General features: G+C 35.8%; 1 protein-coding gene across 8 annotated transcripts in view; it reads left to right on the top strand.

Annotated features, from left to right (window-relative positions):
- Positions 1–10,604, top strand: part of LOC126338352 (protein hu-li tai shao) — a 116,945-nt gene extending 106,341 nt beyond the window's left edge. For all 8 annotated transcript variants that reach the window (XM_050001545.1, XM_050001552.1, XM_050001551.1 and 5 more), the window contains 2 exons: positions 5,388–5,529; positions 8,886–10,604. In XM_050001545.1, coding sequence (XP_049857502.1) covers positions 5,388–5,513 — 126 coding nt within the window. In that variant the 3' untranslated portion in view covers positions 5,514–5,529; positions 8,886–10,604. The remainder of the gene's footprint in view (positions 1–5,387; positions 5,530–8,885) is intronic.
- Positions 10,605–12,405: the final 1,801 nt, after the last annotated feature.

Raw genomic sequence — 12,405 nt, 5'->3', positions numbered from 1 at the left:
GTTTTCAAATTTCACATTGCTGTCAGACATTTTATGTAACTGGGTAAGTTATCAAATTGTAACTGAGTAAGTTATCAGAAATTTAAATTGCGATTGTGTTCCCCATTCTGCACTAAAGACAACTGTGATGTGAAGTGATGAATGTCATTTTCCACTCTGGTATTGTAATTATGTACATCATTGTTTGTTTTGAACTGCAGTGGATTATTTACAACAAACTTCATGAAGATACATATACACACATATATGTGGAATTTGACTAAATACCTAACTTCTTATACACATGTCCAGACAATGATTCTGGGTAAGCACAAAAAACATATAATTCTTCCAGTAAGTTTTTGAAGAATTCCATTCTTTAAAGATGAGTTACCCCAGAACATTATTCCACCTGGTTATTGTGTGAAAATATCAAGATTTGCAATGATTCTAAATGCAAATGTGGCAGAACTAAGAATGAGAGAAGCAGTTGTGGGAAACCAAAATGGCGCCTGTAACTGCAAACCGTTAATATTATTGCACAATAAAGCTGTGCAACATTATTGATGTTCTCGTAACAGGACTCACAAAGACTAGGCCGCAATATTATGCAGTATTCGAAAAGTGGGCGTAAAGGACATAAAGAAGCGGTATGGAAAACAGCGTCAAAAATTCGTGAATTTTGCCCTTAAATGTGTTGACTGCCACAAGGTCACTGGCGGACATACTGCATTTGTATTACAGCATATAATGCTAGAGGGCCTACTTTGCATTAATTTATGCTTCTTGATCGGGATAACGCCGGTGTGCACGCAATCAGGTGTTCAAATTTCGTTCGTACTCCGTCCAGAGATACACAAGCAAACGTGGTGGATTGTGTGAAACTCTGCTGTGTCTGCCGGCGACCTATTTGTAGCAACCCGCAAGAATGATTGTTAATTTTTCAATGAAGTCATTTTAATAGGTTATCAAAAAGCCTAGAAATAAGTGACTGGCAAGGATATTACCCTTACTGCTCACAAATGGCAAAAGAATTATTAGGTAGTGGAAGAAATTTCAAAAAGTTCGGATATGCTCGGTTTTACTGGAAATATACACGCTAAAAATTAATGCAAATCCAGAAGCACTGCGGAATAACGTTGGTTATACAGGGGCCACGTAGATTGGTAGCACTGCAGAGATACGGCTGAGTCGTAAAGAGTATTGTTGCGTCACATTCCTAATACGCCGCATTGTTTAATGGGCAATCAGAAGCACATGCAACTTTGCAGCGCGCAAAATTCTTCATTAGAGCGTAAAAATAATATATTTGTTGAAGCGTACTGCAGTATCAAAATACCGTAAAACTTTAAGTTTTTTTTCCTGAAGAAAAAATGAATTTTGCAATGCTGAATATGCAAGGGCTGTTAAGAAGTGTTTTCGCTGTGCACTTTCCCATAGTATAACGTGTTATGTGATGTAAGACTCGCGATAGCAGAATTTGAATTGAAACTTCTAGCATGTAGTTAAAATTGATACAGCATAAAAAATGAACAACGATTTCATTATTATGGAAACTTAGTATTTGTATGCCTATGAGGAAATTCTAAAATCTCTGTATTAGGCTAGGCGCATATGAACGATTATTTTACCAGTTGGATGATCGAAAAAATCATGTGTTTGTAAAATCGGAAGCAAGATTAAATATGCGGTGGTGTGACAGTTTAGCATATTTGGCCGCGCATGTGGTGTTATAGTCTGTTAAAGAATTACGTTTTGTGGAAACAAAGCGAGCCTGTATTCTTTCAAATAATTACTTGATAAGTCTTTCAGTACTGAAGGCGCTATCCCGAACGACATTCATATATGTTAATGTAAGGTTAATTAAGAAACTTGTCGAAATAGTGTCCTTATTTTGGTAGTTTAGTTAACGGATGTGAATTCATATGGATTGGACGTGAATCGGTCATGTTCGCGAGCTGTTCTCGTCCGTTTTATGAAAATTCAATTAACTTAATTTTCACTATTGGCCGACTAAAAAGTGGGTTAATTCGCGCGTAACTATAATATCCTGCAGTAGATTAACATTGTATTACAAGACAAAGCAAAAGATATCAGTCGTAGCAAAGTTCTATGTGTCTCGCGTCTGTTGTCACGTGGTAACTGATGTGTTGGATTTTTTTTCTAACAGAGTTAATTAAGTTTCATACAGATTTAACACATTTACAAGAAAAAATATTAAAAATAAGCATCTTACGTTAGAAATAAGTAATCCTGAGAACAAAATTAGCGGTATATGAAATGTAAGAGATAGGACAAGAAGCAACAAAACAGAACATCACTAATAATCACCTGGTGCTCCATATCTAAAGATTTAGGAGGAAATAATAGTATGCAACTAAGCTAGCTTTTTGTATTTGAGTCGACACAGCAGAAGGTGCTTCCTGTGCAAAGTCAAGTGGATTAACATTTGTCATTGTTTGTAACCAATCATTTTTTTTTAAAAAATTTATCTGAGCCCTGAGAATTTTTCACTCGTAGCTTATAGTGTGTATACATTCGTATGCAATTCCAAGCACTTACAATTTAATGTTGCTTAGTTGAAATAGTTTACTTTGGATTTTATAAAATTAAAGGGGAAATCATTTGTTATATTGCAGTTAGAAGCATTTTATTGGTATAGAAGAGATCTGACAATTAGTCAGTCTTTCTGCAGCATAAGCAAACATTGCTGTAGCCTATGTTGTAAATATTCTTCATTGGTTTGCCACCTGGAAAGCTTGAAGAGTCGCATTGCTGTTTGTATTTATTTTGTTGGTTACTTGTGGGAAACAGTACAGTTATTTACAACTATGTTTTAAGTTTAGTATATAGTTATTTTATACCTTAGTCACAGTTATCCGTGTGCGCACATTAATTTTGAATGTCAGTTTTCCGTAAATTACATTTATGCCTGCTTCTTGCAGGTGTGAATCCGGGGTTGTGGGGGTCTTGTACTATAACCCTCATCCCCTCTCCAAAATCTTTATCACACCCATATTTTGTGTGCCACAGATGCCTAGGATTTTAGTAATAATAAAAATAAGTGAAATGTTTTAATATAATGACATTATTAACAAAAAGCCACTCTAGTTGCTTAGTTAGAGCTTTATTTATCTCACATGACTGGTTTTGGCCTTTACATTAGGCTGTTACCAAGTGTATCTGAAAGTTACACTGCAGAGAAGTAGCATTTGACGGCTTCTCTGCAGTATAACTTTCATGTAGTGTAAGTGACCTAATGTATTTGTAAAAATGGAAACAAGTTTTGTGGACTTGACAAATTTCTAACTAAGCAGCAGGAGTGACTTTTCATTGGTTGAACAATAGTTACAGAATCAGATCATTCCTGTCATGGGGATAATCTGTTTATATCTGTGATTAGTAGTAGTGCTTTTCCTACCCCTTCCCACAGATCTGCACCTGTCTTCTTGTAAGGAACATGCTAATTTTGAGATAGTTGTGGCTCTTTACAATTTCAGTGGTTGTTGGCAAGAGAATCCACATTTTACTGTCGTTTCCCATAATTTATTTTGGCATGGAGTGAATTTTGTACATCTTAGTGTGAGTGTGTTCAGTTCTCCATTATGTTCTGGATGTTCACCGAGTAAGTATTGTATTGTATATATTTTTTTATTGATCCTGTTGTCTACATAGCAGCTTAAGCGTAAGACATTGGCCAAGTCAAGTTATAAATATACAGGCTGAAAGTCATTTCAAGGTACACATATTTAAGGTTACAATAATACACTTTACACATAAGTATTTATATAACGCATTTCATAAATTTAAATATTCTTCAATGGAGTAAAAACAGTGATGAGTAGAAGTTTCCCTCTTTTGATGTTGTCTCTCACCAGGCATCTACTACTTTGTTGTACCAAGCGCATCAGTGCCTCTTTAACCACTTAAGGTAAACTGTTTTATTTTCTTTCATGGATTTCATTATTAATTCCACCATATCATAAATACATGTGTTATCAGATCTCTACACTTTGGGAGCAACAGGCTGTGGACTCTGGACTACCTGAAGGCATCAGTAGATGTTTCTGTGGTCAGGGTATCATGATCATACAGCAATTGTCATTGTAGCTGATGAAGTAAAGTTGCACCTCATTATATCTTCCAAGTGGCAGTTTCATTGCAATTTTGGAAACTATTGCTACCATTTCTTCCTTCGTAACTGAACACCTGCCAGCTTCATTCTCATAACTTGCATTACTTTTATAAAAAGTAATAAATGACTGTATGAGCATGTTTAACTGCTAGTATGAGGAGCAAAAAGAAATTTACATTTGTTAAGGCAGGCCAAGTAACTTTTATTGAATTCTGTACATTACACTTCATAGTTATATAGATGCACGATACTATTTTCATTAACCATGGTCAGAACATTCTACCAATCATTCTATTCCTTCATTAGAGAAATCTGCAACTTGTTCATGGAGCAATTTGAGACTCACTGTGTGATTGTTCTCATCACTGGAAAATTTCTTTCCACTGAGATATTCTTTCAGCTTGAAGCAAGATGGAAATTTCATGGGCTTTCCAAAGAGTACAGTATACATTTGTGTGGTTGTTGCCACTATTTCACTATGCTTGGGAATAGCATTGCATTTGGTCTATATACTGGCAGAATATCTCTATGAATCTGTGCATAATTTAGGCATTTCACCCACAAGAATTGTACTGTCCCATATACTTCGACTTTGGATTACACTTCCAGTTGCTCTGCCATTTCAGTCGCACAGTGTCAAACACCTGTTTCCTGTGTTGCAGCAGAACTCTCTCTGCAGAAAACATGGAACATGTACTCTCTTCTGACAATTCCCAACATTTGCTACATGATAGTCTTAGCATGAGACAACATGTGTAATTTACTTTTTGAAAACCCTATGTACCTGTTGGGTATGGTAGCTCGGCCTGTAAAAACTGTATTACTAACCTAAAGGCTCTGGTGAGATTATAAAAATGCAATTGTACCCTATTACATCTTATAGCAGTGTACTTCTTTTTCTTCTTTTGCTGTATGAAGTAGAGAAGATTTAAGGGTGGTTGTTAAGAGCCCATTTAACTCAAAAATTGTACCAACCAGTGCAGATAAATTGTATACGTACAAGAAAATAAAAGATCGAACTTGTGTTGTAATACATGTTTTTATAGGAAGGCATAATGTTTTTGCCTGTGACAGGTGACTGTTGCTTTTATAACTCTACTGAATTTTGATATACCTCTCTGTTTTGATATTTTTAGAGTCTGAATGGGTGGGACCCAACAATCAATATTCTTGATTCCTTTATGGTAGATTTAGTTCTGGGTGCAAAATAAGTCTTAAAATTTAGGTTCCTGTCTTTTGTAATGAACTACTTATGCTATCTGTTATGTTGCAGGGATCACCAACGAAAGATATTTCAACAGAGGAATCACCGAAAAAGGATAAGAAGAAGAAGAAAGGTTTGAGGACACCTTCCTTCTTGAAGAAAAAGAAGGAAAAGAAGAAGATGGCTGAAGCATAGGTAGTAACTCAGATAGGTGAGTTTAAGTGAATTTTGTACTTTTATTCTGTTTGGAGCTAGAGGCACTCATTCATTCCATCACACAAAATATGTAGGGCTGTTGTTTTTGATGTATAAAATGAGTGGTTGATAAGCACACGAACAAGACTGAAATTATTTTGCTAAGTTTTTAGACAATGTCCTTCTTCAGAGCTCACTAACGCAGGCGTATGATGAAAAATAGCACATGCACACATCCCTCTCTACCCCCTTCTCTCTCTCTCTCTCTCTCTCTCTCTCTCTCTCTCTCTCTCTCTCTCTCTCTCTTATCCACAATAAGTAACAACATATTCTGAGTGTGCAGTGAAACTACAAAAGTATTCAACAGCTCCTCATTAATGTATTTGATGTTATTGTCACTTTTAAGAGCTCAAGCAAAGATTCAAGTTTCCTAATATGTTTGTCTACATTCTATTTAAAGCTGATTTTTTTCATGGAGGAAACAAAAACCTAACTTCAAATCAAGCAAGACAGGTGGGTGACCCGTACTTGTCTTGGGACATGCAACGCTTTGTGGAATTGGTAGAAATATACATAAAAGATCAAAGACAGTAGATGTAGTTGTAATTGGTAACTTTCATTTTCACAGGTTCCCCTTAAACTGAAGTACAGATTATATGGTTCTGAAAGCTTGCGAGTACTGTCTGGTTGTTTATTTATCTATTTATTTATTTTTAAATGTGTTTTTTGGTTTGTAAATAAAGTAAGCTGAGTCACCTAAAGTAAGTGTCGACTAAGCCACCTGTCTTGTGTTAAAGTTTCTTTCTTAGACTGTAAAGGAAGTGATCATTGTAATTAGAAATATTTTCCACAAGTATGTTGCTACATTTCCAAAACCTAAGTGAAAAATCACTTGACTTTTTTTTACATTTCACAGAAATTACAGTAGACTCAAAGCTACTTAAATCCAGTAGTGACAAAATGATGATGTTGCAGTGTGACAGCTACTTATGACTATGTTGAAATGACAGCAAATTACCATGGAGGCATCTCTCAATATGTGAAATGTGCTTTGCTCATGCTATATAATTACCCACGTATGAAAACGGGCATACAGTTCGTTTTGCATTCTCCCCTTGTTCATTACTGGACATCATGGAGTTCTGTAGTACCTGTACTGTCATGCACTTAACATGTAGTTTCCCTAGTTCTAATCATTAACTTTGGACCCCAGTGTTTTTTATATCGTCACTGCAACAGTAGTTGCCAAACAATACGGTGCACAGAAGCATTGTATTAGCCATTGTTGAATCCTTTATTTCAGTTAAACAATTAATAGCAGCAAGTCTCATCATTGAAGTATCATTATTGTACAAGTAATTGTATAATTGAATTTCAGTTTCAAATTTATGAAACGATTTAACATTTTTAGCTAAGTTTGTCACTTCTGCTTTGGTAGACACACTCTACTGAGGACAAAGAACAGGCGAGAATTGTTTTCTTTGTTTTTTGTACCTGTTTCTAAAATCAACCAAGTTAAAGTGTGTGCATCATAGCTGGTTGTGTTTGAGACCTCATTGACAACTTTGCAATCAATCAACGAAGTTGTTAAGACATTTGAGCGAAATTAGTGAGTACAGCTCCCTAAACCACTTAGGGTGAATGTTGGAATGGTTCCCCTGAAGTGACACAACAGATTCCCTTCTGCTGTGTTCCTAATGATCTCATCAACAGGGTATAGAAGCCTAATCTTTTTTCTTGTAGTTAAATGTTGCAGGAGGTTTGAAATCAAAATCTAGTGACGACTTTTAGTGCCAGGTGCTTACCAAAATCACAGTTTTAGCAAACGAACAAAAGGTGATACATATTTTCTTGCTTATTCCTACAAGAGACAATTGGAAAAAAACTTTGTTGTTTTATTCCCTGGCATATGATGATCTGGAAATGTTCTCAGATGATGACATTGTCCAAATGATACGATATTTTGGCAGTCTGACGCGTTGCCATCTTCGAGCAGTGATGCTGGATGACTGTCTGTCTTCTGTTGGGTGCTGTTTTACATACCTCCCCTCCCTCGTGTCATCAAACTAGGTTTTGCAGTACATGGATGAGGTTCTGCTAGTGAGGTAGATGTGGTATGTGTATTTGGGATACAAGTCACAACACTCAGTCACTGTATGCACACCATAGAAGTGAGGACATTGCAGATGTGGAGGAGTAGTGTCTAACTGGTGTGGTCTCAGTCCTTTAGTTCTTGTGGCACACACAGATTGCCCCCCCCCCCCCCCCCCCCCCCCACCACCACCACTTTCATGGTGCTTCGAGCATGTGGAAGGCTGGGTCTGACTGAAGCCTTATTTAGTTGATTGGTGAGGAGGTAGAACATATCAGAAAAATGCAATCAGTTTTCACCATTTCCTCACGTAGCTGGATCTTTACAGATCATTTTAAAATGCTACCCCGGGATGTGTTGCTTGTTTTACCAAATGTGTGTCATGTCATGTATTTAGAAGATGGAGCACTCTGCAATCTTTTACTTTATTGGTCATTTTTTGTTTGTGTGGTGCTTGTGCTTGATGCATTTTCATGTACTGTCTGGTTAGTCTGACCTGCGTACATTTTTCCCACATTAGCCCTTGAAGCTGTAGTCTGCAATTGGAAGAATACTCCAAAAATGTAACAGTAGGTTTGTATTTCACCTGATAGTCCAAGATGAAAGTTTTGTTGAGGTATGTTAAACATGATGTACAACTTAGAAAGGCAAGAATCTGTGTGATCCAGTGCGAATGTGGGGAAATGCAAGTTAATCAAACTACACTGTTGGAACAGGCCAACATATTGTGGTATTATGTTTTAAAAGAATCTGTAAGTATCAATTGACAAATAAAGGCAGTGGATTCCAATGTAAGTAAGGCTTGGAAACACACCTTGATCTCAGAGCATGGCAGTCTGTGAGAAGATCAATGCACTCCATGCCAACTGAACAACCTGTGACCTCACAATTTAGATGCACCTCTTCTGCAGCCTTAGCAGCATCCGAACTCCCACTCTAGTGGCACAGAGACTGAGGACTGTGCTTGTGTCTTGAGCCCATGTCCACTCCACCTTGACAGCAGACACCTGGGCACTTGCTTTTGAAGCTATCTTATGTTAAATGTTGTAACATAAGTGTGATTGTTGAGACTAATATTCAGTTTGAATTTGAAATCATTTCTGGTAGCATGTTGAAGAAGAGGGCAGTTTTGAGTAAATACAGTTTATTAGAAATTATGGACATGTTTTTCACAACAGAGAAATAATTTTTTATTGGTGTGTATAATTCTTAGTATAATTTAATAACTCCTAATTTTTCTTCACCGTTGTTGATGGGAACCTATTTTTGTTGCCTTTTAGACACTGCCAAGGTGAAGCCAGCAAAATAAGTGTACCATCTCCAAGCGGATTCATTACTGCCACGATACTTTCTAGCATTTAATTGTTGACAGTGAACATCTGTTAAATGAGCAGATGTTGCATGTCCATAAACTGGTGGTGTATCAGTGTGCATGTGTGTATGCTCCAGAAGTTTCTCTGCCAGGGCTAACTGCTTTCTTCATGCAGCATTATTTGAAATAATGGTGAGCATGCTTTACAAGTTGTTTTATTTTTGAAATATGTATGTGTACAGAAAGTAAACATGTAAAACTTGAATTTTGTCGTGAAGAAAATATTGTCTTGTAAATGAAATTTACTGCCTCAGAAGCTTTTAATATTTTAAACTTTGTTTTGGCACCATTTATTCTTGGAATATGACTTATATATAGTGGTGCACAAAACATAGAGGTACAATACTGTTTTGTATTAATCTGATCGGTAGTGTACTGTGACAGATGTCTGCACCCCTGTACTGTTTACATTGTTAAATTTATATTTTGATGCAAAAATCTTAATCATGTTAGGTCTTTGTATCATTGACAGTTATTTCACAAGCTTTGTGTGATTCACAACTTGCTGTCGTGTAAAAAGAAGGAAAGAGGACGTAAGGTTGTTGCTACGTACACTAAATTCGCAAATGTTTTATTACTTGACGTCTAGATGACTAGTGTAAGTAATATATTCAGATATTATCTATATATGAAAACAAAACAAAAAAATGACGAAACATGTCACTTCTGAAATGTAAACTGTAAATCTGAACAAACTCAATTGTATGTGAAAAATGTGAGTGAATGTGATAATTTCCTACGTAAAGAACTTGCAGGACATTGACTTTTAGTGGCAATCTACACTGAGAAGTAGACTTTTATAGTTTGTCATTTGTTTAAAATATTATAATACTGTATTGTTTTGTTAAGTGATTTTTCTAGATTTTATTGACTTCTTTTGTGTAACTTGACTTTGGATATATCAGCATGTTTTTAATTTTTGATGATTTATGTATTTTACAATAAATGATATGGAAGCCTTCAGAAAATCTTGTAAGCTTTGATAAAATTGTTTCACTGTATTTAAGAACCTTGTCTAAAGTGAATGTGATTACACTATGTGAAAGTTCTGCTTGAAATGCTTGTTGTTGTCATGTGATGTTACAGACTTCTCATACTGTGTTCAGAACAGCACCACAAAAGAGATACAAAAATGAAAAAAGTAAATGATTATTTGTATATTTTTGTCATTCTATGTCACTATTTCAATACCAAGAAATTGTGGGATAGTTTTCAAAATCTGCACTTCTGATGATCATCCTATCCATTCTTGTACAAAACTAAGCAAATCATTGTTTTTCTTAATCTCTAAAATATTGTGATTGCAAGTTTGAAATAGGATGTATTTTATTGGAAGTGCTTTTGCATTTTTGTATAAAAATGTCAGTAAAATAAATTTAATCAGTAATTTACTTTGGGAATCTTTATATGCCACAGAAAGTGATAAATGGTGAGTGTTGTGTCAGCATTAGAAACTGAATTAATATTGTGGTGCTTTAGAGCTACTGTGTAAATTTGGCCTTCATTTCAAGTGGAAAATTTTGTGAAAGGAAATCAGGACTTTGATATAAGCAAAAGAGAGTTATAATCCTTGCAAGTACTTGTGTTGGGAGCCAGCTTAACAGAATAAAGTAAGTTTATCCACAAATTTAATAAATTCTTCTGCACCCATTTTCTTCTTGTTCCTGTTATATCTGTCAAATAAGACTTAATGAAATGTAAATGTGTATATATTCCTGACATTAACATAACCTTACTATATATGACATTATAGTGTCTTAAGTACATCTTCCCATTAAATCAGTTTGAAGTATGAGCATAAGATGATGATTTAAAGGCAAGACCCCTACACAAATATTTTCTGTATGCATTTTGTTACAGGCATATATATAATGTCTGATTATGAACATAGAGTATCATGAAGAAAGAAGAGTGCTGTCATATCATTTATAGTGGTGTTAAAATATGGTGATTACAACCAGAACAAAGATACTAAAAAAGAAAGAATGCTAGCTTTCCACTGCTCTTGAAACCACAAACAAGTACAGAACCCAAACTACAATGAAGCACTGAATCTTCTATTCAGAATCCATCACCAGTTGTTTGAACTCACTAATGTCTGTATTGTTACTATTGAATATGTGAAATAGTAGTAATTTACTGGCAAGGACAGTTATTGTAGGATATTAATTTCAGTGTCAGAAAAGAATGGTTCAAATAATTTACAGCTCCAGCCCCGCCCAATCGCCCCCCCCCCCCCCCCACACCAAAAAAACAACCACCTGTGATTTATCTATGTCTTGTTACAGCCTGACTCTGAATAATCAAACACTTAAACAAGTAACATGATTGTTCCGTTGAAAATATTTGTGACGGGTAGTAGTGCCTTCTTCTCAACTGTTAGGATAATAAGAAAAGCAATTGGTCTAAAAGACAAAAGTTTGAAAGAATTAATGAATCTGTTGCTTTATGATTTGAAAGCTTAAGTAGTTGAGATTAAATATGAAAAATATGGAATGCTAAAAGTAATCTGCAGGTGGCCAGGCTTCCTGCACTTTACGAGCTGTGCTACCTCACCAGTTCTCAATCTTTGAATTCCACATACAGTACTGCCAACCTACAATAAGTGATGTAACCAACTTGTATATCATTTCTGTAATTTTACCTTCAAAGAAAGCAGATGTTGACAGATGTGAAAATTACCAAACTATCAGTTTAATAAGTCACAGCTGCAAAGTACTAACACGAACTTGTTACTGACAAATGGAAAAACTGGTAGAAGTAGACCTTGGCGAAGATCAGTTCGGATTCCGTAGAAATGTTGGAACATGTCGGGCAACACTGACCCTATGACGTATCTTAGAAGATAGATGAAGGAGAGCCAAACCTACGTTTCTAGCATTTGTAGACTTAGAAAAATCTTTTGACAATTATGAAGGTGGCAGGGGTCAAATACAGGAAGCGAAAGGCTATTTACCATTTGTACAGAAACCATATGGCAGTTATAAGAGTCGAGGGGCACGAAAGGGAAGCAGTGGTTGGGAAGGGAATGAGACAGGGTTGTAGCCTATCCCTGATGTTATTCAGCCTATAAATTGAGCAAGCAGTAAAGGAAACAAAAGAAAAATTTGGAGAAGGAATTAAAATCCATTGTGAAGATATAAAAACTGGTTTGTTGATGACATTGTAATTCGGTCAGAGACAGCAGAGGACTTGGAAGAGCAGTGGAACGGAATGGACAGTGTCTTGAAAGGAGGGTATAGGATGAACATCAACAAAAGCAAAACAAGGAAAATGGAACATAGTCGAATTAAATTGGGTGATGCTGAGGTAATTAGATTAGGATATGAGATGCTTAAAGTAGTAGATGAGTTTTGCTATTTGGGGAACAAAATAGCTGATGATGGTCGAAGTCTAGAGGATATAAAATGTAGACTGGTAATGGCAAG

This window comes from Schistocerca gregaria, chromosome 1 (genome assembly GCF_023897955.1).
Source record: "Schistocerca gregaria isolate iqSchGreg1 chromosome 1, iqSchGreg1.2, whole genome shotgun sequence".
NCBI classification, from domain to species: domain Eukaryota; kingdom Metazoa; phylum Arthropoda; class Insecta; order Orthoptera; family Acrididae; genus Schistocerca; species Schistocerca gregaria.
Note: the sequence above shows the minus strand (reverse complement) of the source record. Positions and strands in the feature narration are given on the sequence as shown.